This window comes from Python bivittatus, unplaced genomic scaffold (assembly GCF_059951505.1).
Source record: "Python bivittatus isolate LINGU-HERP-01145 unplaced genomic scaffold, Pbiv_v1 ctg000700_np1212, whole genome shotgun sequence".
NCBI lineage: Eukaryota > Metazoa > Chordata > Lepidosauria > Squamata > Pythonidae > Python > Python bivittatus.
The window spans coordinates 2453203-2479313 of record NW_028277098.1 but is presented as its reverse complement, the minus strand read 5'-3'; the positions used below and the strand labels follow the sequence as shown (position 1 = coordinate 2479313).

The 26111-nt window shown below is 37.1% G+C and overlaps 1 protein-coding gene across 2 annotated transcripts; it reads left to right on the top strand.

Moving 5' to 3' along the window:
• The first annotated feature begins 764 nt into the window (after window positions 1–764).
• SCYL3 (SCY1 like pseudokinase 3) lies at window positions 765–26111 on the top strand. Of its 2 annotated transcripts, none has more exons than XM_007436606.3 (14): window positions 765–940; window positions 3782–3993; window positions 6303–6488; window positions 9228–9341; window positions 10258–10314; window positions 15500–15602; window positions 16158–16263; window positions 16939–17016; window positions 18609–18748; window positions 19217–19404; window positions 22014–22185; window positions 23382–23540; window positions 23911–24626; window positions 25747–26111. In XM_007436606.3, the coding sequence occupies exons 2-14, from the start codon at window positions 3829–3831 to the stop codon at window positions 25804–25806; spliced, it is 2244 nt and encodes a 747-aa protein (XP_007436668.1). In that variant the 5' UTR covers window positions 765–940; window positions 3782–3828; the 3' UTR covers window positions 25807–26111. The 2 variants fall into 2 exon arrangements, with proteins under 2 accessions (XP_007436668.1, XP_007436669.1); XM_007436607.3 differs by lacking the exon at window positions 765–940 and adding an exon at window positions 961–1116.

The following is a 26111-nucleotide window of genomic DNA, read 5'->3' as shown; positions in this document are numbered from 1 at the left end:
CTCAGTACAGACCTGGTATCTTTCCCTTTCTTCCCCCTGTGGCAAAAGTGGGGGAGAAAAGCTTCCCTGAAATTAGAACATTGTCTGCAGAATACCTGCCTCCCCTCCTTCTCTCCCACTCCCTCCACCTGGCATCCTTGGCAAGTGAAGCAGAAGGAAAAAAAGGAGGGAGTGGGTCCCTTCTTCCCCCCCTCCTTCTGTTGCCATGGGTGGCAGGGCTCATTGGATGCAGCTCATGGGGATCGCAGAACTGAGAGCAGACCCAAGGGACAGGGGCCCAAAGGAGGCACTCCCCACCTGCCTCTCTCCAGGCAGAGCTGCTCCCCTGCTTCGTTGCCCTGAAGTTCTGCAACGTCAATGACTGTCGGAAAGGCGCTCCGCAGTTCCTCCCGCCGGCACACTTTGTTGCTGCTGCTGCTGCTGCTGCTGCTGCTGCTGCACCGGAGGACAACGCTTCAGTGCTGCCGCGCGGAAGTGCCATCGGGGGCAACGCGATGCATTCTAGGCATCGCTACTTGCCACATAATAAGGCGACGGTCCCGTACACCATGCAAAGGCAATATGCTACTAAAAGTTGTCTGTAGCAGGAGTTGCAATAGGGACATACTACCGTTTCCCCTAGCTTCCTAACCGACATTTTTACTTCCCTCCCGACGTTTTCACGTGACTGTTGGTTAACAATCTACCGAGGTCCCCCTCCGTCGAGGAATCGCTCCTTGCCAGTCTCCCTTGCCCTCATTCAATATGGCGCCACCGACCACTGCGCGGAGCAAAGGACGATCTTGTGGGCGTCAGTCGATCCTCCGGTGTGATTCTATGGTCTGCGTAAGCCGGAAATTTACTTTCCCCTTCCCGCAGCGCTTGTTGTGGAAGTGGCTGTTGAGGAACCGGGGAGGTGAGGGCAGCTCGGTTCTTTCCTTCCCCCTCCGCGGGGCCGCAGGTGAGAGGGCGAGAGCCAGCCGGCGGGGACAGCTCGGACCGTTCGGGGGGCTTGATTTCCTGGTAACCGCGGGGTGATTACTCAGTTCGGCGCTGGCGAGAAAGGATTAACTATTTGGGGTCGGTGTCTCTTCAGGATAGCCGTCGTCCCGGTCCTGGTGATTTGCTTGCCATGCAGTAAGTAGGCTGCCTGTCATGAGCGCTGAGGCGCAGCTTAGCAAAGGAAGAGAGCCGCCCAGCGTCAAAGCATTCTTCGTGCCCTGTTTTATCGTCATACAATTTTATTCCAGAAAGGTGCAGAGTCTAGTGACATTTTAAATATTAACAGAGATATTTATGGACTAAAGACCGGTTAGATAAGTCAGTCAGTTTCTCTCTTTCTCTCTGTCTCTCTCACACACTTGTGCGTGAATGGAGTTGCAGAAAAGATAATGGGATAAATTGCCATTATCAAAATAATGACATAAAATATACATATTTTATATATATATATATATAAAATGAAATGTAAGAGTAGGTCTGATGGTCTGACATTAAGTTACAGACTTAATATAATTTCATTTCATGATCTTCTGGCCCTCTTGTGTTGGTTTGTGTGTGAAACACATTTTTTCTGCTTAGCACAACTGTTCCTTGCTTCTGACAGTGGGCTTTGATCTACAAAAAGGCTTGCCACAATATACAACTTTTTAGATAGGCAACCAAAACCTGTGTATTTCTCTGTGAGAGAGTGATCCAGAATTTCACTTAGTGACATCGTTGAGCCAGGAAGCAGAGTGAAATGTTGAGAATTAAGAGTGAACATATAAATAGTATGCTGTAAGCCATCTAGAGCCACAAAATGGAAAACAATAAATAAGAGTGATGAGACTGCTTTGGCATTTCTGGTGAAAGTGTTGCTTCACATTTTAAAAAAGAGGCGGTGGTGGTCATGCTAATTTTGGTTTAAGAGCCTCGGAACGTTCAGTTTTCTGTGATTTAAATGTATTGCATTTACTGTTTACCAGTTCAGTAAATACAGTTCAGTGCTTTCTGTTTCCATCCATTATCTCTACAGGGACACAGAAAGCCAGTTAAACATGATACAATTAAACCAATTAAAAATACATGGCTAAAGAAGAATTTAAGTTGCTCAATGCAAGGGAAACTTGTCTTTTTGATAACAAATGTCTTATCGACTAATTTAAGCACTGAAAATGTTCTTTAACAATTGCTGGAATATTATGGATGTGCTTTTTTTCATCATATAAGCCTATGACTAGGAGGAAAAAAAGCCAAACAATTTTGCCAAAATATAATTAACAAACAATAAGCAACCACCAGAGGGCCATAGTTTGTATGGTCAGTCACTGATTTTGAAATGATTTTCAGTTACTATAGTGGGATACTTTTGTATTCTTTTAAGCCAAAGTGAAAGACAAATTTGTGAAGCTTATAGGAATAGAGGGGCTTTGATATTAGGCTCAAAGGCAAATCCAGTAGTGGTTGTATGGATTATTTCAAGAGAAAACTATATAAGTAAGCTTATACAATAAGAAAAATACTTTTGGCTTTCCTCTGCAATTAATTTTCTAATCCTTTCCTTCCCATTTGCTTAGATTATCAAAGGGATTCAGTTTCAAATTGTATGTATGAGGAATAATGAATAATTCAAACTACAATGACCTCTTTTGCTGTTTCTGCTGATTCTCTTCCTTCAGCGTAATTACTTTAGGCATCTCTAAGCAAATGGTATATGCCAGTGTATCCTTAGGTGAAAATAAGTTGCTAACCTTTACATGATACAAATTTAAATACATCTTTCTGAAAACTTGAATGCATGCTTAGTATTTATGTGCAGTTGCTTACAGATTCAAAATAAGAAAATAATGTATATGGCAGATGCAAAACCTTGGAAATTCAGTCAGTACTTTGTAAACCTCCTTTGGCTGAAATAACAGTTTTCATACATTTCTTATAGCAAGTTAAAAAATCTTTCTGTTTGCCTATTTGCCTTCTTTTCAGAGCTTAAAAATATTCTTTGGTCTTTTTCCATGTACTGTATATTTGAACTCTCCCCATAGATTTTCAGCAATATTCAAATCTGGTTACTGTGAAGACCATTTCAAAATCTAGATCTTTCTTTCCTGTAATACTTCATAGTTGTTTTGGAGACGTGTTTTAGATCTGTTGTGTTTAAATTTGTGCCATGTAGAGGTTATGTCAACTTCTGTTCATTTAGAGACTCAGTGGCACATACAAACTGACCAGGGATGCCTAACCTTTTTCATAATCTGTATGTGATTACTTCTTTGTTTCCAAAATTGGCAAAAAGACAAATTCTGGTACAATGTACTTTCAGTGTTTTGGTTAAATTGTTCTGAGTAACACTGTCATATTTACTTTAAGATATGCACAGTATATTTAAAAACTTGAAATGTTTATGTTCAAGGCATTGGTAGACTTTTCAACATTTTCCTTAAGGTTAATTCAGTATAGTCATAGGGATATTTACTTGGAAGACCTACTGCGATTAAAATGGATTACTCTGTAGGCAAACTGTTTGCATTTTCAGTTTTAATCTCATTTCTGTCAGCATAAAACAGTGGAAAGTTGTTTTTTCTTATGTTCTTCTTCCTTTGTACAAAGAGGCAAGGGGTGGGGGGTAGCAAATGACATGTGCATGATGACATCATGTAAATGCTATGACATAGATATTTGGATCACACTTGCAACACAAGTATGTAATTGTAACATTTGTATGATGGCATCATCACAGTTCGTTATGGATACTGCTGAATGTAAGGAATTTTACATTAATATTAATTGGGACTAATTTGTCTGAAATTACTTCTCTTTAAAGCTTCTTTATCACTATAAAGTATATTCCAAGACACCCTGAGATAGGTAATGGGATCAGAGAACAGTGCTTTAAAGCGTGATGCAGTGGAAGAACCTCCATTTACCCTACCTTCTGGAGTCAATATTTATTCAGCGATATTGCAGCATGATAAACTTGCTTCAGTCTTTGTTTACAAAAGAGAGAATGAAGACAATGTTAACAGAGCTGCCAAGGTATTTAACATTTATTACATTATTACTATTTGCACAGAAATTTCTGCTATCTCTTTTCAGTAGAAATTTCAAAGGGCAATTTATGGGGAAAAACACATGGCCTTTGAAATGGCAGTAAAAAAAGGTAAAGTTGAGCTTAATTCTAGTGATTACTGTTGTATACTGTAGTATGTATCATCAGATAAATAGAGTATTATTTTAAGAGAGGAATATGGTTATATTCACATAACTTGCTTGGTCATAGTTGCTTTGCTATAGTTTATTGAATATATTTGCTGGTTTTGTAGAAACTAAACATTAAACCATAAGCCACGTTTTATGAAACATAGTGATTATATTCTCACAAGAAGCTAAGTCAACAATTACATTATGCTTAGCATTTTATGTTCTTATTTACATTCAAGGCTAGGAACGGGAAGAAAATAGTAATAATGGTTAGATATATAAATATAAGTGCCTCAGACACTGGTAATTATCTGTAGAAACTGGCCATTTCACATAATTGTTGGTGACAGTGATACAAATCTTCTTGCACTGGTGACTTAATTTTGTGTGGTATGATTAGAAACTTTTGAATCTGTTACATGCATGAGAAATTCCCTAATTCAGCCCAGTTGCTTTAGGGAAAAAATTGTATTTCTAATTATTTTGCTCAAGAATTGCCATCTTGAAATCAATGACAGCATATCCCTGGGAACTATTACTGTGTTCTATTACTGCTTTTTTGATACTGCCATTTCTGTTATCAGATTTCTATCCATATAACTTGCATCGAAATTGACTGGCTTGTCCTTTGCATGATAAAACATTGCCTGGGATGATAACTTACAAGTGAGAGACAAGAGTAAGCTCTTAATGATGTTGGTGCTATTGATACATCATATACTAGTGCCTAAAATGGGGGCAGAGTAGGCATCTGAGGGCTTGATTCTTGTTTATGTATCACCGTGGTGTGATAAAGTTCTGCTCGTTTGTAGCTGTTTAGGCTGGTTGGCTGTTCTTTAGTAAATTACAGGCATTGCAGAATCAATTATACACTTTCTTATATATTTTGTTAAATAAACTCAGGCAGATTAGCTATGAATTTGAGCTCTTCCCCCAAACTGCTGTGGTTTAGAAATACCTTGTTCAGTGTTTTTAGTTCAATAAAATCTTACAGTGAATGAAAAGAAATATATATGGTTTCATCTATATACGAAGTAGCCATGAGCAAAATATTTCAAGGTTGAAATGTTCTAACACCAAAATATTTTCTTCAGTTTTCAAGATGTGTTCTAATTTTATTGGAAGTATTCCAACCTCAAATACGCCATTCTGACATCAGAACTCTTCAGTCTCAAAATATTTTGCATATGTGGAGTTCTTGGTGCTCTCTGAGCTTGGTTGTTTGCTTACAGACATTTCATTACCTGACTCATCATCATCAGTGTTGCATATCTTTAGTAAAGGAAGGTGAAATTGTTACCCAATTTGCATTGTCTGTGACCTTCAAAATTCTTTTATTATAAATATTTTCAACTCAGGTGAGCTCAAAATAACTCTGCCAATTGTAATTTTATTGGTGTCTTTTCAATTACTTTAATCTCTTTTAAGAAATAAATGGATGATTAGATCATGTGGGGTTAGTTCTTGTAATATACCCTTAAACATAGTTGGAAAAGTTTAAGTATTCTTAGATTCTATAAGTATATGGAATAAGTATATGGAATTACTTTGAAGAAAGGTGGGCTAAAATTATCATACATGTCAAATAGAAGCCTATGAAAATTTTCAAGACATAAATGTCAAAACTATTATATTTTGGGAGTCCTAAAGGTTCATGATTTTGTGACTGCATTTATATTATTTGGATCATTGTGAGTGATGTGTGCAGAAGTTTTGCATATAGAGTAATTGCCATTGGAGACTGAAACATTTTATAGAATTGTTAGTGAGTTGCTTTCAAAAGTACTAGAGACTTATAGAAAAATATAGCATAGCCTGCATGTAAGTCACCTGTTTGATGCTGCTTGAAATTAGGCTTTTGGAGTACCAGGATTTTCTGTCTCGTTTTATGAACTGTATGAGGTTTGACTTTGATATCCATATATAGGTGGAAATTCTGACTGCAAGAGATGAAAGTAGAATTAACTTTGTCCAAATATTCCAATGAAATATTATTCAATTTGCTTAGTAACCATGTGGAAATCATGCTATGCAGAAAGAAACTGTACAATATTTATCTTGTTTCCCTTTTCACTGTTGGATATGATGTGTATGTGTATGATAACAGGTATACATACTAAGTGGGTTTTTTTGCATTTTGAAAGCACCTGAAAACTTTACGCCACCCCTGCCTTCTGCGCTTCCTTTCATGTACTGTGGAAATAGATGGAATTCACCTGGTTACAGAGCATGTGCAACCACTGGAGAAGATCCTGGAGACTCTCTCTTTTTCAGAGATATGTGCTGGAATCTATGATGTTTTGCAGGCTCTTGTGTTCCTCCATGATAGGGTGAGTATGACAGTTAAGCACATTCCAGTCAAAATAAAGGGAGAGGCATATGGAGGCAGGCTTTATTATTTTGTTACGACCATTCATTTAGTGACTATTTGAAGTTTTATTTATTATCAAACTTGTATGCCACCCATCTCCCCCAAAGGGTGACTCTGGGTGGCTCAACGGGTGACTCTGGGTGGCTGGGTTACAACAGCGCTGAAAAAAGTGACTTATGACCGTCGCAGTGTCCCCACAGTCACGTGATCGTGATTTGGGCACTTGGCAACTGTCGTGCATTTACAATGGTTGCAGCGTTCTGCAGTCATGTGATCGCCATTTGCGACCTTCCCAGCTGGCTTCCAATAAGCAAAGTCAATGGGAAAACTAGCAGGGAAGGTCGCAAGTCACAGACACATGATGTCTCGCTTAATAACTGCAGTGATTCGCTTAACGATAGAATTTTTCTGGTCCCTATTGTGGTCATAAGTTGAGGACTACCTCTACATTGATTACAATGTATTTAGCATGTCTATCAAATGTCAGATGTTTATTTTTACTACTTTAGTTTTCTCAGTTTTTTAATATGAATTTTGTGTCATCTAACGAAAATAGATAACATTATGCCATCTTTTAACATAGCTGCATTTTTGGAAGCTAAAAGGACTTTTCATAGGCCTGATTTAGAGCATGTGCTCACAGCACAGTTTTCATTCTGATTCCAGTCTTTGTTCTGGAGCCAACCTTTGATCATCTTGACTTTTGTCAGCCTCAGAATACTGAGAAGAGGCAAATAAAACTCATGGGCTAATCAATTATCTCTCAAGCTGACCAACAGGAGAGTTCAAAAATGTTACTCAAACACTGTCCTGCCCCCTAAGCTGCCACAGTTTCCAGAGTAAGAATCATAGAATCATAGGTTTGGAAGGGACCTTGGAGGTCTTCTAGTCCAACCCACTGCCCAAGGCAGGAGTCCTCATGTCATCTCGGACAAATGGTTGTCCAATCTTTTCTTGAAAACCTCCAGCAATGGAACACCCACAACTCCCAGAAGCAAGCTGTTCCACTGCTTAATAGCTCTCACTGTCAGGAAATTCCTCCTTATTGCTTCTTGTCCTACCCTCAGGTGCTATGGAGAATAAATCGACGCCCTCTTCCCTGTGGCAGCCCTTCAAGTATTGGAAGACTGCTATCATGTCTCTCCTCAGTCTTCTCTTCATTAAGCAAAAACCTTCGTTAAGAAAAATCCTTTCAACCTCATCTACATAATAGAAAACTAACTGCCCCCATCACATTTTCATTCCATTTATGTGGCTCCTTGAAAGAAAGTAAGCAACTACAGTATTGTAGGAGGAGGAGCCACCTCGTTATCAAGTGCCATTCTATTTCAGTTAAAAAGTCTTTGTTAGCTGGGTTGCTGGAAGTATAATATGTCAGCATTATTACAACCAAACATTTTCAGAGTCACTCTGACAATGGTCATAGGTTGTAGTGTAGAAACTGTGGAAAGAAGGGAGGGAGGAAGGGAGGGAGGGTAGCGGGGGAGCTAGAGGCTGGGAGACAGGGTGAACAAGAATTTAGGGTACTGCTTATGTAAGGAGGAAAAATCATAGTGGGCCTTTTAAACAGGGATGATGAAACTGATTAGAAGGCTTGCTGATAGAGGTGATTGTATTCCTTATCTAGCATAGTTAAGTTGCAGATATTGCTTTTTGTGCCCAGGAGTTGGGAAGCTTGGGGAAGTAAGAGCAAAACCAACATAAAAATAAATTGCCTACCAGTCCAGGAATTGCAAGAAAGAAAGAAAAAGTCCACCTTTGCTCCAGTTTTGAGTAAACTGGCACCAAGTGAAAAAAGTACTGATTCGTTTCCTGGAACAAGCCAATGTTATGAGGGCTGGCAGGTCTGGAGTAAGTCTTGGAGTGACACAAAGAGGTCCTTCAATCTTTCAAGTCACTATTTTATGTCTGGCTTGTTTTTACTCAGTTCATGGGCAGATAGGTTTAATTTCCAAATCAAACAAATTCCTATTGTCTTATGCTCTGTTTCAAGCCCAGATAAAACACAATTTCATACAGATGTAATAATGTATGCTTTTATGCCTATTATGCTTTATACTTTATTCTAAATTTTACGTTACACTTTGTTAAGGTGGGGTAGAAAGAATTGGTGGGGAGAATAAGAAATGAGAGGTCATGCGGGAGAAAAAAGATAGCCATATTGGATAGAACTAACAGCATGAATTTAATTTGTGCCTTCAGATGGGAGATGAATTCTTCTAATTTAACACATACTTGGTGGTGGAAATAATTATCTGGCCCTAGTTGACTTATATAAATAAAGTAACTATAAGAAGTGCTGGAATAAAAGTATTTGCTTAATGGAACGGGCAACTGAAACTGCAGAATTGTGGATTTCAACTCTTCATGTTTAAATCTGTATTTGAGCACAGTGTCTTCAATTAGTTTGTTTAGTGATTTTTGGTGATAGTTTTTCCAGCAAGCAAATCCCTAAGCACCCTAACTTGTTCTTTTTGTCCAGATGTGTGTCAGTAATAAACTGATTAGTACTAGTTGAACTTGGCCTGGCATAAAGCTCCCTTTCTTCTAGTTCTCCAGTGGGATATAAAATTCCTTTGTGGTTTTGACTGCTGTCCTCTGTAGTCTCATGATATCTAATTAATACTAACAAGAGTTTTATGTTTAACTATTCCCAGACTTACTGTATATTTTTGATCTTTTTAAAAACACTTATTAGGGAAACCTAACACACAACAATATCTGCTTATCCTCTGTATTTGTGAGTGAGGATGGACACTGGAAATTAGGAGGCATGGAAACTGTCTGCAAGCAGAATGAAGCAACAGCAGAGGTAGAGTCAAGCATCCTATTCTGTTGTCATACCCAAGGGGACTACTTCCTATTCCTTGGATATTCTTCACCATTGCATTCCACTCTCTTGAATTGTTTGGATTTTTTTAGATGTTGCCTTATTTCTCATTTCAAAACCATAAGTAGAGTCCCTAAACTAATAGTACCGAACAAGGTTGAAGACAGTTGATAAGATTCAGTGAACAATTGTTTGAGGATATTGTTGCAACCTTGTAATTACTATGTAATTACTTATTCCATCCATATATCTAGCTCTCTTGAAGACATTACTTTGCAAAAGATGAAAGACCATGCTCTCCTGTGGGCCCTTGTTATAAAACAACTTTAAATCAGGATTCACTACTGTATTCTAATTGCTGTGGTATGTGAGGGTTTAGCTTTCCCACCTTTGACCAAATGAGAAAAGTAAAATTATACCATTCACAATTAAGGCTGTAATAATGAGCAGTGCCTGACTTTCTATATTTGTGAAGTGTACAACGAACAGAGATGGGACAGAAGCTGCTGTCAACTTTCAGTAGATATCAACATTTCATAATACCCAGTATACATCAGTTGCACTTCCTGTTCCTTTCAGGCAAGTTAGTTCTAGTCTTTGTATACAGTGATTTTGCTCTGTGATAAAGCTACCTCTTTTATTTTGATATTTAGCAACCTTATTACAGAAGTTTCAGGTTATGGGCAACATAACTTGAAATAATGCATTGGCATTTTGGAATGTCAGGTAATGCATCAACAGTAAAGGGGTAGAGAAATGCTGTTTTTGATATTTTAATAAATATTCAGATGTGTGGTAAGGGAAGGATAGGAGTAACATGTGCAGGCTTCTGTAGCTTCTTTTTTTGACAAATGTTCCTCTGCATTAATATAGCTTTCCATTGTTTTGCTCACTGTAGTTTCTGCATAGTATTAAGTCAATACGAGAGAAGACAGGGATTCCACCTGAAGAACAGGTAGGTGTTCTCATTGTTTATGCAGGAGAACTCTGCTGAGGCCAATCTGAAAGATAACTTCAGAAAATAGTTTCTGTTAATGTGTGTTTAATTGGACATGTGCAGCAATCAAAAGGTAACTTTTCATTATCAGTTGCGTGTATGTTATAGAAGATATTAAAGTGATGGTATGGTACTATTCAATGTAGGATCTATCTGTAAGGAAAACTGACATAAGAGTTACATTCTTAATATTGTTAGTTCTGGAGTTCCCTCCCTAAATATAGTTATTCTGAATTCCAAATTTATCAGATCCAGAAGTCCAGTGTGTCTTTTAAAAGCAAATTTAATATGTGATGTCTTTTGAAGTTCTGAAGATGTTCATTTAGGAACTGAGACAAAAAATTCATTCAGACAGAATTTTTACACTAAGTTACTTGTATTTTGAAATGACATAAAATCTGAGTGAACCAGAAGAATGTTTTATTCAAAATCCATGCTTTTCTGAATTGCATGGGTACATTGAAACTTTGGTTTAATGGGCAAGTTCGGGCTGGGTATCCTTGTCCGTTACTTCTTATTATCCATTAAATTGGAGAACATATCATCTATAGTGATGTCATTATGCAAATTATATAATGTGTTTATGAAATTTCACATCATTTAAAACACATGATGCAGAATATATAATCTGTGTCATTTTATTTAATAACATCATTATTATATAAATGATGTAAGTTTTCATGAGTACAGGGGGATTTTTATTGCAATTGACGTCTGTTGCATTGAGGTCTGCCAAACTGAGTAAGAACAACATGCAAATATTGGGTGAAAATATACACAAATCTCATTATTTACTATGATTTTTAGATTATTAACTCTTTGGAAGTTTCTTCTGATATTTAACCAAAATCTGCATATCTATAATTTTCACTCATGAGTTCTAGTTTTACCCTTGGAGGAATAAAGAATAATTCTGCTCCAAATTCTAGTTGTATACTTCAAGAAATTTGTAACATCTGTTATGTTACCTCTTTAAGTTTTCTTCTCCATGATAAATATATCTGTTGAACCTCATAATACTTAATTTTCAGCCTCCTCAGTTTCCTGGTTTCTGTTCTTTGAATGCATTTCACTTTACCAACATCTTTCTTAAGTTATGGTGCCCAGGATTGGCAGTCTAGCAGTGACATTATGCATCTGCCTAGTCTTATACCCTAAGATTTAATTACCTTTTCTAGACACACTGCTAACACTGGAATTTTGTCTTAATTTATTATGATATTTGGATGTTTTTCACATGTACTGCTCCAAAGCCAGTTTTCTCAAACAACATACCTGTGCTTTTGCTTTGTTGTACTTAAATGCAATTCCAGTTTGGGGGTGGGGAAGGAGGGAGGAATACAGAAGCCCAGTGTAGCTACACAAAAAGGTTAGTGAAGATTAAAAACAAAAAGGTGGGTGAATGGAAGGACAGAAGTAGCCTGGAATCATAGAGTTGGTGTCACAATGCAAAAGCTCAAAATAGGCTGTGGTTGGCAAAAGATGCTAAAAACAACAAAAAAGGCTTCTTCTGAAATGTCTGAAAAAGGCAGTGAAAAGAACATCATCTGGTCAATTGAAGTTCGCAAAATGCTAACAAATAACGAAATAAAATAAAGGCAAAACTACCCCTATTTTAACTCAGTCTTCTTTAAGAAAATGATGTGTTCCATCAAGCAATTATGAAGAGAGAATAAAGGGGCAAGGCTGAAATGTGAGACTAATTAAAGTATAGTCAAGAAACATAGTCAAGAAGTATGCCAATGAATTACATCTTAAGGTTCTGAAGAACTTGCTGATGGTCTCACTGAGCCAGTAAGTTTATCTTTCGGAAATTCTGAAGAACTGCTAAGTTTCTACTCAGTCTGATATCAAAGCCTGGGAAGAGCAAATTATTAAGATAATGATCTGTAAACTTTTCGAAAACAATTTGTTAATCACCAGATGTATCAGATTAAATTTATCTTTTTTTATAGTCAGGTAACTTCCTTAATAGATTGTAGCAGTGCTTGACCTCAGCAAAGCAAAGCTGCCTGGAATGAAATATATTTATCCATTTGATGTTTCAAATACTAAATTGTACTTTGGATGAAACACTCTCCATGTGTGGAGCCCAAAGCAATTTAGGCCATTCTCCACTATCCAGTTCTTAAAGGCCCTCTCTGAAATAGACTGAGCTGAGATGGTGACTAGCGAAAAGTCACCAAGTGAGTTTCCATGGCTGAAGGTGGACTTGAACCTAGTTAGATAATCCAGGATGGACAAAGAAGATGGAGTAGATCCCAGATAATCTTTCAAGGATACAATAAAATAGAATACTACTATTTAATGAGATAATCTGTAGTCTTCTCGATAGAAACAGAGATTAGTGTTAGCAAGGATTGCAACAATGCAACTAAACTACTGAACCAGAGTTGACCAAATAGGGAGGGGAAGGTAGAGAAATTTAAGGTAGAACAAAGACAAGCCATTTACCATAAATCATAATTATTATGCTTGTATAAGCATAATACAATAAACAATATAATATACTGATCATGTCATGGAATAAGACAGCAGATAATGGTCAGAAAACATTCCTTTACTCTGAATGAGTTTAGATTTCCAGAGCCAGAGAAATTGCATCCTAGGATACTAAAGAAATTAGCTGCTATTCTGGCCAAACCCTTATGTATTATCTTTGGGAAATTATGGAGAACTAGTAAAGTAACAAATGAATGGAAGAGACTCAGTGTTGTCCTTATGTTCAGAAAGTGGGAAAAGAATGATACAACAAACTTAGTCTATTCAGCTTGACATCAAAACCTGGGAAGATTGTGGAAGTAGATCATAAAAAGATTGATCTATAAGCACATTAAAAATTGCTAAGGCAACATGAATTTGTCAAGAGCAAATCTTGCCAAATGAACCTATCTCATATTTTCATTTGGTAACTTCCATAATAGAATGTGGGAATGGTGTAGACGTATTATATCTTGACTTTAGTGAGTATTTAACAAAATACCCAGTGACATTCTGATTAGCAAGCTAATTAAGTATTAGCTAGATGACTGGACAATTAAATGGATACATGTAAAAATAATACTCAAACAGTGCTCATCATCAGTTCTTATCAAATTGGAGGCAATGTCATGTTGGGGTACAAGCATGAATTTTTTATGAAACTTTGAAAGGAATTTGCAGATACACAATATTGTCCCGTGGAACTTCATCTTGTTAATTTCAGCTGATTCTTCCTGCTTGATTTTGCTCTTTCCAGCTTTTATATCATATGTCAGTTTGATAAGAAATCTATCTATCCCACATCTAGAAAATTATAAGCATTTTGGGTAGCATGGGTCTAAGACAAAAATCCTGTGACACACTGTTCAAGATGTCATTTCAAACTAATGAAAAACCATTAATGAGCACATCAAGTATGCTTGCTCAGGTAGCTGCTGATCCACCTAGCTATAGCAGTAAAAATTTTGAAATCAAGAATATTATCTTTGACAAACATATGTTGGTCCTAGAAACTAATGCATTATTTTCTAGATACCCACAAACTTGATCACTTAATTTTTTTCCTGGAATTCTGCCGATATCTGTAATTTTCAGTTTATTCCCCTAATTGAAGATGGTAGAAGATGAAAAAAAATTACCTGAGTATTTTGTATCACCTTTCTCTGTTATTGCTCAAATAATGTCTGCAATTTCTTTCATCATCCTGGGGGTAACTCATCTGGTTCTGAAAACCTGAACTTTTAAAAAAGTAGCTAAGTTTTCACAAAACCTTTCCTGCAGAACCTTGTTTTTTGTCTTGTTCTTTATCTTGTCCTATTTAATGCAGCTCCCCCTAATGCAAGGGTAATAGGGGTAGTAAGCAATCCAATAGTGATGCTTTTTCTCCCTCATTGTCAAGAATTTATCATCTATAAGCAGCACATGTACTCTTTCTCTGATTATGTCATTGATCTCATAGCCCAAAAAGCCATTTAGTTGTTAATATATCCCTTGACAAGTGCCATGTTACTCTAGCCTTAGCCTTTCTGAAACATTAATTAATTAATTAATTAATTAATTAATTAATTGTTAAACTTCTATGCCGCCCATCTCCCCCAATGGGTGATTCTCTGTGGCTCACAATAACAATTATTATATTTCAATCAGCTTCTTCTAGATCAGTGTTTCTCAACCTTGGCAGCTTTCAGATGTGTGGACTTTAACTCTCAGAATTCCAGCAAGGCTGGCTGGGGAATTCTGGGAGTTGAAGTCCACACATCTAAAAGCTGCCAAGGTTGACAAACAGTGTCCTAGATTATATGCTGTCTCTTCTGTCTCCTGTGCATATTCGTTACTCCTTCCTTCCTTCCTTCCTTCCTTCCTTCCTTCCTTCCTTCCTTCCTTCCTTCCTTCCTTCCTTCCTTCCTTCCTTCCTTCCTTCCTTCCTTCCTTCCCTCCCTCCCTCCCTCCCTCCCTCCCTCCCTCCCTCCCTCCCTTCCTTCCTTCCTTCCTTCCTTCCTTCCTTCCTTCCTTCCTTCCTTCCTTCCTTCCTTCCTTCCTTCCTTCCTTCCTTCCTTCCTCTCTCTGATTTTTTGGTTCTGTTTTTTTCTTTTTTCCACATTGGTTCAAATAGTTTGAACTCACATTTACACATAAAGGATCCAAGCTGATGATGACTGAATATGAAAGGGAACTTGGGATTATAGTAGCCTGATGAAAAGCTTGATTGACTCTCTGCAACTGCTGTGAAAAAAAGCAAATTCTATATTGGGCTCATTAGGAAAAGAATTAAAAATAAAACTGCCAAATAATTCCTTTATTCAAGTCTGTGGCTTCAGAATCTCCTTCCAGGGATGGTGGCAGTAGTGAGGTTTTCTAGTGGCATTCTGCATGTTAAGACCTTCAGTGGAGAAAGAATTCTGTAATTTGGCTTCAGTCCAGATGTCCTGAAAAAAGTGAAATTGTTCTATATGAAAATTCTAATTTGTTATTTGAATTTTAGTCTCCTTGTTTTGGTATTTTATCTCTGATTTTGTGATTTTTAACTATTATATGGTATTCTGGGCGTCTTAATAGAAAGATGAAGTATGTATATTTTTAAATACTTTAGGAAATATTGTATATTGAAAAGTAATGTTTCTGAAATGGTTAGTGTCTGCCATATAATATTTTTATTCTCCAGTCTGTAGACTTCCAGCTTCTTCCCGAAGGCCATGGACATTCCCGAGATGCCTATGCATTTGGTGTAATGGTTGAAAATCTGCTTACTTTTTTAAATGAAGAAGGTAAGAATTCTTTGAAATAAAATGTATTGTTTCAAACATAAATGCACTCACAATTCAGAATGAATAAAAAGAAATACTTTTATATAAAATCCTTAGTGGAACTATGGAACACAATTCTGCTTGTAGGTTTCCATAGTGATCTTGTTGGCCACCCATTCTAGAGAACACAGGATTAGAAAGTTCTGATTTTAGTAAATAAAAAAGTCCATGTAAAATCATAGTAGAATTTTCTTTCCGAAGGAACTGAGTTGACCATTATTTCTGCCATGCTATTTTTTAGCAAGGTTTTTCTCTTCTATTCATTTGAAATAATGTTCTGCGATATTTGCCTTCCATTTCAGTACTTATATCTTCATTTAGCTTCATTTTATTTTCTTCTGCAGCCACTATAAGGAAAAAAGAACTATTGCTGTTCTGGAGAGTAAGCGTTTGCTTAAGGTGCAAAAGAATAAATCAAAGCATCCTGCTTTTTCATTATACTGTCTTGAGCTAACAGAACTTTTTGTTCTCAGTTTCTAAGAGAATTTATTGCTAAACTTTGTGTTTTGGTTTCAGAGGATGTTCTCTCCAGCTTTCACCATACCTTACACTCTACTTTGCTAAATCCAGATCTAACATGCCGCTCCCCATTGTCCAGCCTGCTGTCTCATGATTTCTTTAGGTAAGCTTGTTGCTGAAATATAAACTAACTTGCCAAAGCTTTACTGAACATGTTTTTTTTTTATTAGCATGGGTGAAAGGAGCCTATAATGAATAAGAGTATTTATAGTTATAATTACACAAATATCGAACTAGTACTTCATTTAGGTCTGTCTTTTAATATATGCCTGCAGTGAAATATTCTTATTTTGCAAGCTGAGAATAGGTCCTGTAATGGTCTGCTAGAGATAAAATGAGCAACGCATAGATGAAAAAAAGGCCGTGATTTGTCTTTCAAATTTATATCCAATAGTGTATTTATATTTTTACATCTAGCAAATTAAAGATAATCCTGAAAGAAGCTGCCACAATGTACATACGATTGTGTGTATCTTTCATTTTTATTTATGCCTGGTGTACAGAGACCACCATTAGAAGTCTGATTTTGACTAATTATAGATAGAAACATTGAGGCAGGGATTCTCCTATGTATATTGGAATCCATATTAAATCCTTTAACTTGAATTGTTCTTGCGAGAAATCTCTACTTAATTTGTGTTTTGGCATTGTTGCACCATGGAGTATGACTGCATCTTTCTAGCATGAAATTCTATAGGTCATTTTTATTTGTGGATATTGAATTAGTCTGTTCTGTTTGTATGTTCTCCCTCAATAATGACCATTTAAACTTTTTCAGAAATGATTTCTTAGAAGTTGTGAACTTTCTGAATAGTTTGACACTGAAATCTGAGGAGGAAAAAACAGAATTTTTCAAGTAAGAATAAATGTTGACTGTTTACTGACTTGTATATTAGTTTCCATGGCATTTTATAAAGTTTTTTTTTCTTTGACTGACTACAATGATTATAGCCTGAGAAACTGAGAATAAAAATAACTGAGAAAGATGCTAAAGATTTCACGTATAGTTCAGACAACCTCCTGAAAATTGAGTAGTAGCATCAAATTGCAAGAAACTAATCTTTTTTTCATCTGTGCAAGTGATTAAGTCATCCTATAAAAATCTAGAAAAAAAATTAGAAGAACATTTTCAAAATGTCAGTTCTGAAGCAAGTTACCAGTGTAATTCATTATAGCATTATATTCTGATGAATAGATCAGGAACTTTTGTCTGAATTAATAACATGCATCATTCTTTTCTCCAGTACTTTACCTTTCCAGTGAAAAAGAATAAAGGATGAACCTGAAACCTTTTACATTAGAATTATGTATTCTGCTACTGACCTATGATGTTACTTGATATAGCTGGAATAATTAGCATTTATTTATTGGCATTTTTATAAAGTTTTGCACATGAATGTAAATATATTTTAAAATTTTATTAAATTTACTTGAAAGTGGTGTCATTTTATTCAAAACATAATTTCCAAAAGAATAATATAAAAGCTATTCTGGAAGAGTGTTTAGAAGCTTTCGTGGGCATATAATGATGAATTAGGCTGACACAATTCTTGGCTTCAAGATTTTTTTTTTCTTATGCCTTCAAGTCAGTCTTGACTCCTGACAACTGCCTGGACAAGTCCTTGCAGTTCTCTTGACAAGATTTCGGAAATAGTTTGCCACTGCCTCCTTCCTAGGGCTGAGAGAGAGTGACTGGCCCAAGGCCACCCAGCTGGCTTTGTGCCTAGGGAGGGACTGGATTTCAGGGTCTCCCAGTTTCTAGCTGATGACTTAACCACTACTCCAAACTGGCTCTTTCAAGATCATATTGGTCAGTATTAAGAGATCTGTAAATTCCCAATTGGCTGGTTTCAACCTTTCAATGAATCACTGAACAGCTTAGGATGTTGCTTTTTATGAGATTGCTTCTGTTACTTTTTCCTTGTGGTTTAGTAGATCTGTAGCAGAAACCATTTTGGGGACACCATTATTCACAGTGGCCTGTTTGGCAAGAACTTATGAAAGGGCTTTTCCCAGTATTTCTTTCTAAATTATGGAATGCTCTCCAGAGTAAAAATTGCTATGCTTTCTTGGCTAATTGAAAGGGAGATAAATTTAGTCTTCATAACTTCTTTAATATTTGAATATGGATCTGTTAATATCAAATATTAATACTGTTAATATCAAATATTAATACTGTTAAATCTGTTTATTAAATAATGCTCACATAAGGCATTATATAGGAACATCTTTAAAAGAATGGCTGTTATGAACATTCCCAGCCATCTTTCAGTTCAACTACACAGAAATAATATTTTCTATGGAATGAACATAAAATAGGAAACAGGCATCAACTATTAACACCAAAGGTACATACTCATGGTGCATCTGAAGTTGTTTCCGTATTCAGGAGGATGACTTGATGATTGATAAGGAGTTGTAATCCACAGATGTTCTTTCTTAATACAGGTTCCTGCTAGACAGAGTGGCTGGCTTGTCAGAGAAGCTGATTGCTTTGCGCTTGATACCTCTCTTGCTCAATCAGCTTGTGTTTGCTGAGCCAGTAGCTGTGAAGAGTTTCCTTCCTCATCTGTTGGGGCCCAAGAAGGGTAAACATTGAATACTATCTCTCCAGCATGCATTCAGTCTGAGAGTTGGAGTGCCCTAGATGAAGTGTCACCGGATGAAATGATTAACCAGGTTATATACACTGGGGGACAAAGTTGCTATGGCTGTTTTCACCTCTTCTGCCATATTTTCTATCTTGATTCTCTTTCACTGAGATGACAGTTGGTCTAAATGTTCTTAGAGATTAATGAAGGTTGCCATATTGACCCCTTTTGTCCTTCCAGTTGGCTTCATTAAACAGGTAGCTCTCTGTTCTGTTTTTTGCATAGTGCCTCAAATGTTAGACAAGACAGTGGATCTCTTTAAAGACTTTAAAGTTCTGCTTCAACTGAACCAGAGAAAAACACTTAAATGTAAAACTGAAAGCTTTGTAATAATAGCTGTGGCAGCAACTTTGAATTGCCAGTTTCAGTTGGCATCATGTTAACTCTCCAACTTCTTTACTCCAGATAAATTGAGTGAAAGCCAGATCAATGGCCTGCTGTCTCCAGCTGTGTTCCAAGCACATGTCAGCCCGGTGCTGCTGAAACTCTTTGAGGTGCACGAAGAACATGTTCGGATAGTACTGCTGTCTCACCTAGATGCCTATGCAGAACTGTTTACACAGAAAGAGCTGAAAAACATCATATTGCCACAGGTGAACTAGGCAGATAGGAACCTAGAGCAGTGTATTCTACTGATCTGGAAGGAAGGCAACTCTGAATTTAAGTCAACTCTCCCCCAAAAGAAAATTCAACAGAAGAAAAAGATTATAAACACACATAAACATTGTATACTGCCCTGCTTCCCTGCTTTGTCAGGTAGGGTTGCCAACTTCCACTGAGATCAATTCTGGAGGCTTTTTTTGCAACCAGTGTATGCATGTGAACAAACAATGTATGTATGTATACAAACTGGCTAGAGGCCATATTCCCAAAAAGGGCAGGGATAGGATGAAAAATTATTAATTTAATTAATGGTTACTAATTAAAATTAACTGCTTGTAAAATAAGGCACCCAATGTAAAATTAAAAATACAATTAAAAAGATAAAAATTACAATTAAAAAATTTAATTACATTACAATTAAAAAGATAAAAACTAATACAAACTAAAAAAATATATAAATTGTGCAGAAACAAATAGAAAAATAGAAAAGAAAGAAAAAATAAGAATATACTAAAGAAAAAGAAAAGAAATATATAAAGAAATGACTTTCCCCTTCATCACAAGTATAAACAATTTTAGTAACTTATCACCTCCTCTTAAAATAAAACAAATGATCTCTTCTTCCCATATCTCATCTCTTATTTATAAATGAATCTTTAAAGTCTCGTTGTTTAGTCCTGATCAGCAAAAGTCCATTAAGGGTTACCAGAGATAACAACATATCTATCTTAACCTTGATCAAATAAACCAATTTTATATTCCTTCCTTTTACTTTTAACAATCTTGATCTTTAGTCCCTTCAAATAATGCCCTAGAACTTGATTTCTTTTTTTTTTTTTTTCACAAAATTCTTCAAAGCTTTAACAAGCCTCTTTTGTAAATCCAATACAGGAAAATCATCCAGATCATTCTGTTTGTTTGTTATTTGTATATCCCTTTTAATTATTAAGACATCAGCCAGTTTCTTTTGTATGTCCAGTGTAGCTCTAAACCCTCCAGAGACCACTGTCTTGTAGTCTCTTCACGAGGAGCAAGAGCAACTATCTGGAGTACTTGTGGAGGATCTCAAGTTCTCTCCTTGTCCAGAGAGGAATTACAAAGAGACGGTCCTTAGCATTAGTGGAGCTGTCTTCAGTTCGCCATTTCTTCTCTGGAAGTCCCCAGTGTAAAATTGTTTTGAATGTATATTTATACACATACTTTCTCACACATGAACTTACCTTTGCATGCATACATACATGTAACTAAACACATAGGGAGAATGAAGTAATTAGAGTTCAAGAAGCATAAACCTCTGTGTGCTTACTCTGTAATAAATCTCAACATACTACTTATGCTAGGAATAGGTCTGTTTACCTTACTTTCTCCAAGTAAGTGAGGGAGGAACCTGGGGAACAGATCCTTGCAATATTAAGCTGCTTTTTCTTTTTGTTTGCAAAAAACCCTCCAAACTTAAATGGTTGATTTATGTATGGTTGACTTTTGTGCTGGGCTGCAGGCACAAGACATCTTACTCTGTAGTAAGTTCTAGTGGGTTCAGTGGCTCTTACAGTCTCTATAGGCTCTATAGTCAGTAAAGGAAAATTTGTTATGGAAATTCTCAAGTTATTAAGGATGCTGATTTTCCAGCATTCTCATTTACACAGAGAGCCTTTATGGATAGAGGAGACTCTTCATTGCATCCTTTGCACATGGAGGAGGACAAGACAAGGGTTCTTATCACCACCCCTTGAAGTGTAAACAGCTGTTTCTCTCCCTCCATTTCAGCCACTTGCTTTTATTATTTACATTCTCTGCCTATTCATTCCATTACCGTGTTCTAGGTAAAATAGACAGTTCAGCACTTTGACCATAGGAGGTCAAGTGAGAAAATGGGCATTGCAACCTCATGACACAAACTTTGTCCCTGAAGTACTTGCGGGCAACAATATGATACTAGTATGAAAGGGTGGAGTTTGCTTCATGATATCATGATTTATGTTTTGTCGTGTTGTCACTGTGGCTAGCTGTGGATACCTATGTTAGCTAACGTAAGATGACCACCTCAATGCATAGATAATTCTGATGGGGGGTGGGGGTGGGGAAATTTCCTTTCTAGGAAACACAATTATTAAGGAAGCACTTGATTTCTGCAGTGAGATTATTTACAAAGGTAGTCCTTATCTGGCACCAGTCTTTTTCATTTCTCTTCAGGAATATGATTCTGAAGTTCTATCCATCTTCTCAATCTAGATTGATTTTCCCTTTTACTCACCTTTTCTATTTAAGTAGCTACACCCACACAGTCTTATCTGTGCTGTGCAGTCACGAGTGGGAATGATTATTTGTTATTTCAAAAATCTTTTGTATAAATATTCAAATTCTGAATCTACACAAAGCAGATAAAACCTGGGGTGAGTTACAGCAAATGAGGTTGGAAATGTGGTTGTGGTAATAAGTGCTCACAATAAACCAAATTTGTTGGAAATATCCCCCCCCCCCCCGCCAAGTACTAGAGCTATTAAGAAAGGGATTTTATTTAATGTACAGTTAAGAGTAAGTTTTTAAGTTGAATGTGGGTAGGAAACAAACTCCATTTGACAGCATATCCTTATTCTAGGTTTTACTTGGCCTGCGAGATACTAGTGATTCTCTAGTGGCTGTGACACTGCAAAGCTTAGGAGTGCTGGTCTCACTGCTTGGACCTGATGTTGTTGTGGGGGGTGACAGAACGAAGATCTTCAAGCGTTCAGCACCAAGTTTCACTAAAATCATGGATCTTTCCTCTGAAGGTAAAAAAAGCCAGTTTTAGCTCTCCTACAAACAAAACAAGCTCTATCGATGAAGCTGGAACAGTAATTGTAATTGGAGCAACATACTTACTCACAATCTATTGCTATATTTTAAAAAAGGAAAGCACCAGGGACAAAGTTACATGCTTAGGACTCCTATGGGAATAGTTACTGAACCATTAAATTGCAGTAATTTTCTCCTTGAGATGGAAGGTTGTTTACATAACGAGTTCTAAACAAAGGTAAAGTTTAATTATGTTACGTAACTTGGAATGATTGTGTAGTTAAGTAGATAGGAATCATTAACTCTATATCGCAAGTCTTTTTTCATAATGATGCAATTCTGTTTTATCTTATTTTGGGTGCTTGGTGAACATGCTGAAACATCAAAGAAACCGACTTTACCACTGATCATCTTCTGATCTCAGACATGCTTCTGGGTTTCATTGAATTGATATTTTAATGGGAAATATGTGGGTGAACAGCTTCTGGACTGGGAAAATAATTTTCGAATTAAAGACTTCCTAGGATGGAATTGTCTAGTCAGCTCAATTTACTTAGCCCTTTACTGTTTTTCCTATTTCACTCGCAGTGAGATTTCAGAAGATATAAAGTAGCATAAGACTCATCATCATCTAGTAAACAAGGTGTCAGATCACATCAATTCCAGAAGTTCTAAAAAACATAAAATCAACACATTTCATTCAGCAGTACCAATGTTAGATCTGTTCAGGCAGGTTGAGCTCATGCAGGAGAGACAATCCTTGCTTTTAAATCTGTCTACCAACAGACTTGCAGGAACTAAATCTAATCTGGAGGCTGAGTGATGTCAGGAGTAGGGCTTAAGGCTAAAGGCTTTATTTCTGTTATCAGTTTATCTGTGTAGGGTGATGTGGGGAAAGCATAGGGTAACTCGTGCTGCTGGGGGTGAGGATTCTTGTTCAGATGGGTTGTATTGGAAGGCCAAATTGTGCATGCAGATCAGAGACTATCCATCTCTAGTTTATTGTTTTGCTTGCAGTGTTTATAACTCTTTACCTATCTTATGATAAGACCGTATAATTCATATGTTTTATTAATGAAAATAAATGAAACAGTATTCTGAAAAATACTAAATATGTTTTAAATATTTTGATACTACTTACAGAGTAGACTTACAGAGTAGACTTACAGAGATGTCTTTTATATCCTTACAGACTCTCCTGATGATGTAATGAGCTGTGAGGGTAAGCTAATCTATCTGCCACTACAGCATAATTCAAGTATGTTCCTCAAGTGCCCCAGTTCTGGAAATTTGTCCTTCAGCAACAACAAAAATGTACCACGGGAAAGTCCTCACATTGCCTTAAGAAAAGGTAATCTTGGTCCTGCTTATTTTCCCCTTTCCTGCTAAAAACTATTACATCTGCCAGTCTAAACCAAAATCCAGATCTGTACTTTTTGCCTAATAGATTGGGAACTCTATGAATCATACTCTGTTTCTTTTGAACTGAAAAAAATGAAGTTTCATAGCAATAGGGAGAATTCCAGGCAAGGCAACTGTTATTCAGCTTTAGAGAACATTTTCTTACTTTGTATTATAGTTAGGTTTCTGAGTGGAAGTAATATACCTGTGTGTATAAATACGTGTATGTGTGTGTATGTGCGTGTGTGTTCATATTCCTTCTCATTCCCAGGAAAATAAATCACTAATCAAAGCTTGTGTATGTTCTCTGTCTTCTCTAGGGGAGCAAGACGCTTTGCACTTATATAATATTTCTAGTGGAGTAAATACAATGAGTAACGGCAAAAACTGCCACCATATAACTGAGAAGAAGACAGAGGAATGGCCAGACTGGAATGAGTGTGAAGAGCTGAAGCCAGAAATAAGTAGAATTGCTGATACCAAACTCAAAGACTTTTGTGTTAACAGCCATCCATGTCTTGCCAGTCATGATGGAGAAGAGAAATTGTGGACAAAGGAGCCTCCTAGCCCTGACTTTAAGCTCTCCTCAGGAAACAGTCCCTATGCTAGAGGGATAAATGACATCACAGAGTTGCAGCTGCCTCCAAATATGTTTGAGCTCAAAAAAGAACTCAGAACTCTCAGAAATAATCCTTCGCCAGAGTCCATCAGCAACAGTGATGGGTGTGACCCCAGAGACAAGAGTCAAATGTCTTATTTGAACAAAACATCATTTCTAGAGAAGTCTCCCAAGTTGGAAAGTGGTTTAGGAGAAGAGTTTGTGATCCAGGTGAAGAGGAAAGAATTGCATGACACAGAGCTGGACTGGTTTGCAGACATGGTCCCAGATATCAAATCTTCATCATCTCTCTTAGTTCTACCAGAACTAGAGACCCATTCTACCATTCAGAGTAACTCAGATACAGTTTCGAGTTCTATGAGTGATGCACAAGAAGTGCAGTTTTCTTCTAAATTTGCGGCCACAGATATTACGGAGGTAAGGATTTGGGGAACAGAATGCTGCTGGGGCATGAAATTCTAGTACAGTACTCTATAAAACTCATGCTATGCATCAGTTGGCTACTAAGGTTATCAGGTTGATTACAATGAGAGATGTGGCATGACATTCTGTCAGCTATATTCTTAGTAGAGGTATTCACACAACACAGATTCAGCTAAAATGTTTAGGACAGATCACAATCTGAATGAATTGAAACTTGGAACAACTTGATTTCATTTTCAGATGAGACATATTTCTGAGGGGGTTTGGCAGATGAATAGGGAAAGATTGGTGTGCTTTTCCCCCTCTTTCATCTTCTCCTGTGTGGCCTTTGTCCAAGACCACCCATCCACTAATCTCCCAGGCACTTTCCTTGCCTTGGCCACCATATTTTAATTCAAATGCAGCATATCTAGTGGCTCCAAACTTCCCAGTACCCCCTTTCTCCTTACATTCCTTTAGCTGCTGCTGCCAACACTTTCCCTTTTCTTTGCTACCCCCTTACCCTAACACTTGTGTTCCACATCTGTACATGGACAGGACACACGTCACCAGAACTTGGCTGTTTTGTACAACCCTAATCCTTGGGTTTTGTTTTTCAGTAATTGCACTGGTAGAGAGAGTATCACATGACTTTTCTTGAGCAGGTGACTGCTTAAAGTAAACACCTATTAGCACCAGTTTCATAGTAGAGAAAAGATACAAACCTCAAATATTTCTTGTAATAGGGTTAGAGAAAAGGCATGATATTGTTGGTAAACAACAGTAGTGATTATGTGAACTGACTAGCTTCAACAGAAAGGAGTCTTGTGTCTGAGTTGCTATAGCATCCCTGTTTCACTTAGTAATATAGGAAGGCCACACAGGTTCTTGGTAGGTGTGTAAGAGATTGTTTTGATTGGTATGAGTTTAATTGTGTTAGATTCAGGATAATCAGGACCCCCAAGATAGTTGTGCCTGATATTCCTCTAGCTATTCTTGGGAAGGAAAAGTGGACACCCTGCAAAAAAATGCATTCTCGCTAACTGCCATTAAATAGCAGTGGTGCAAACAGCTCAATAATGTTTCTGCTGATATGATGTGATGTGATTTGCTAATCATGATTTGATCATTTCAGGTGGATGGTATTGGCTGGGAAGAAGAAGACCTGAACTGGGAAGAAGATACTAACTGGTGATGATAAACATCTTCTGCTGGTTACAATTCAGTAGCTTCTTTCACAGTATCCTGGACATTTTTATTTGCCCCTCCACCCCAGCTTTCACAGACAGTGAGAACTCAGTATTTGCATACCAGTGCAAGTGCTCGCCTTTCTGAGTTAAAACTTTTAGGCCAAAACTACAGCAGGGAGTTTCCTGCCCTGCCCTGGTTGCTAACAAGGAATTACTGGACAAAGGGGGATGTTGCAGACATGTGGCTTTATATTTCCACAATTGTTTTGTTTGTGGAAAATTCTAGGAAAAATAAATGGATAAATCACTA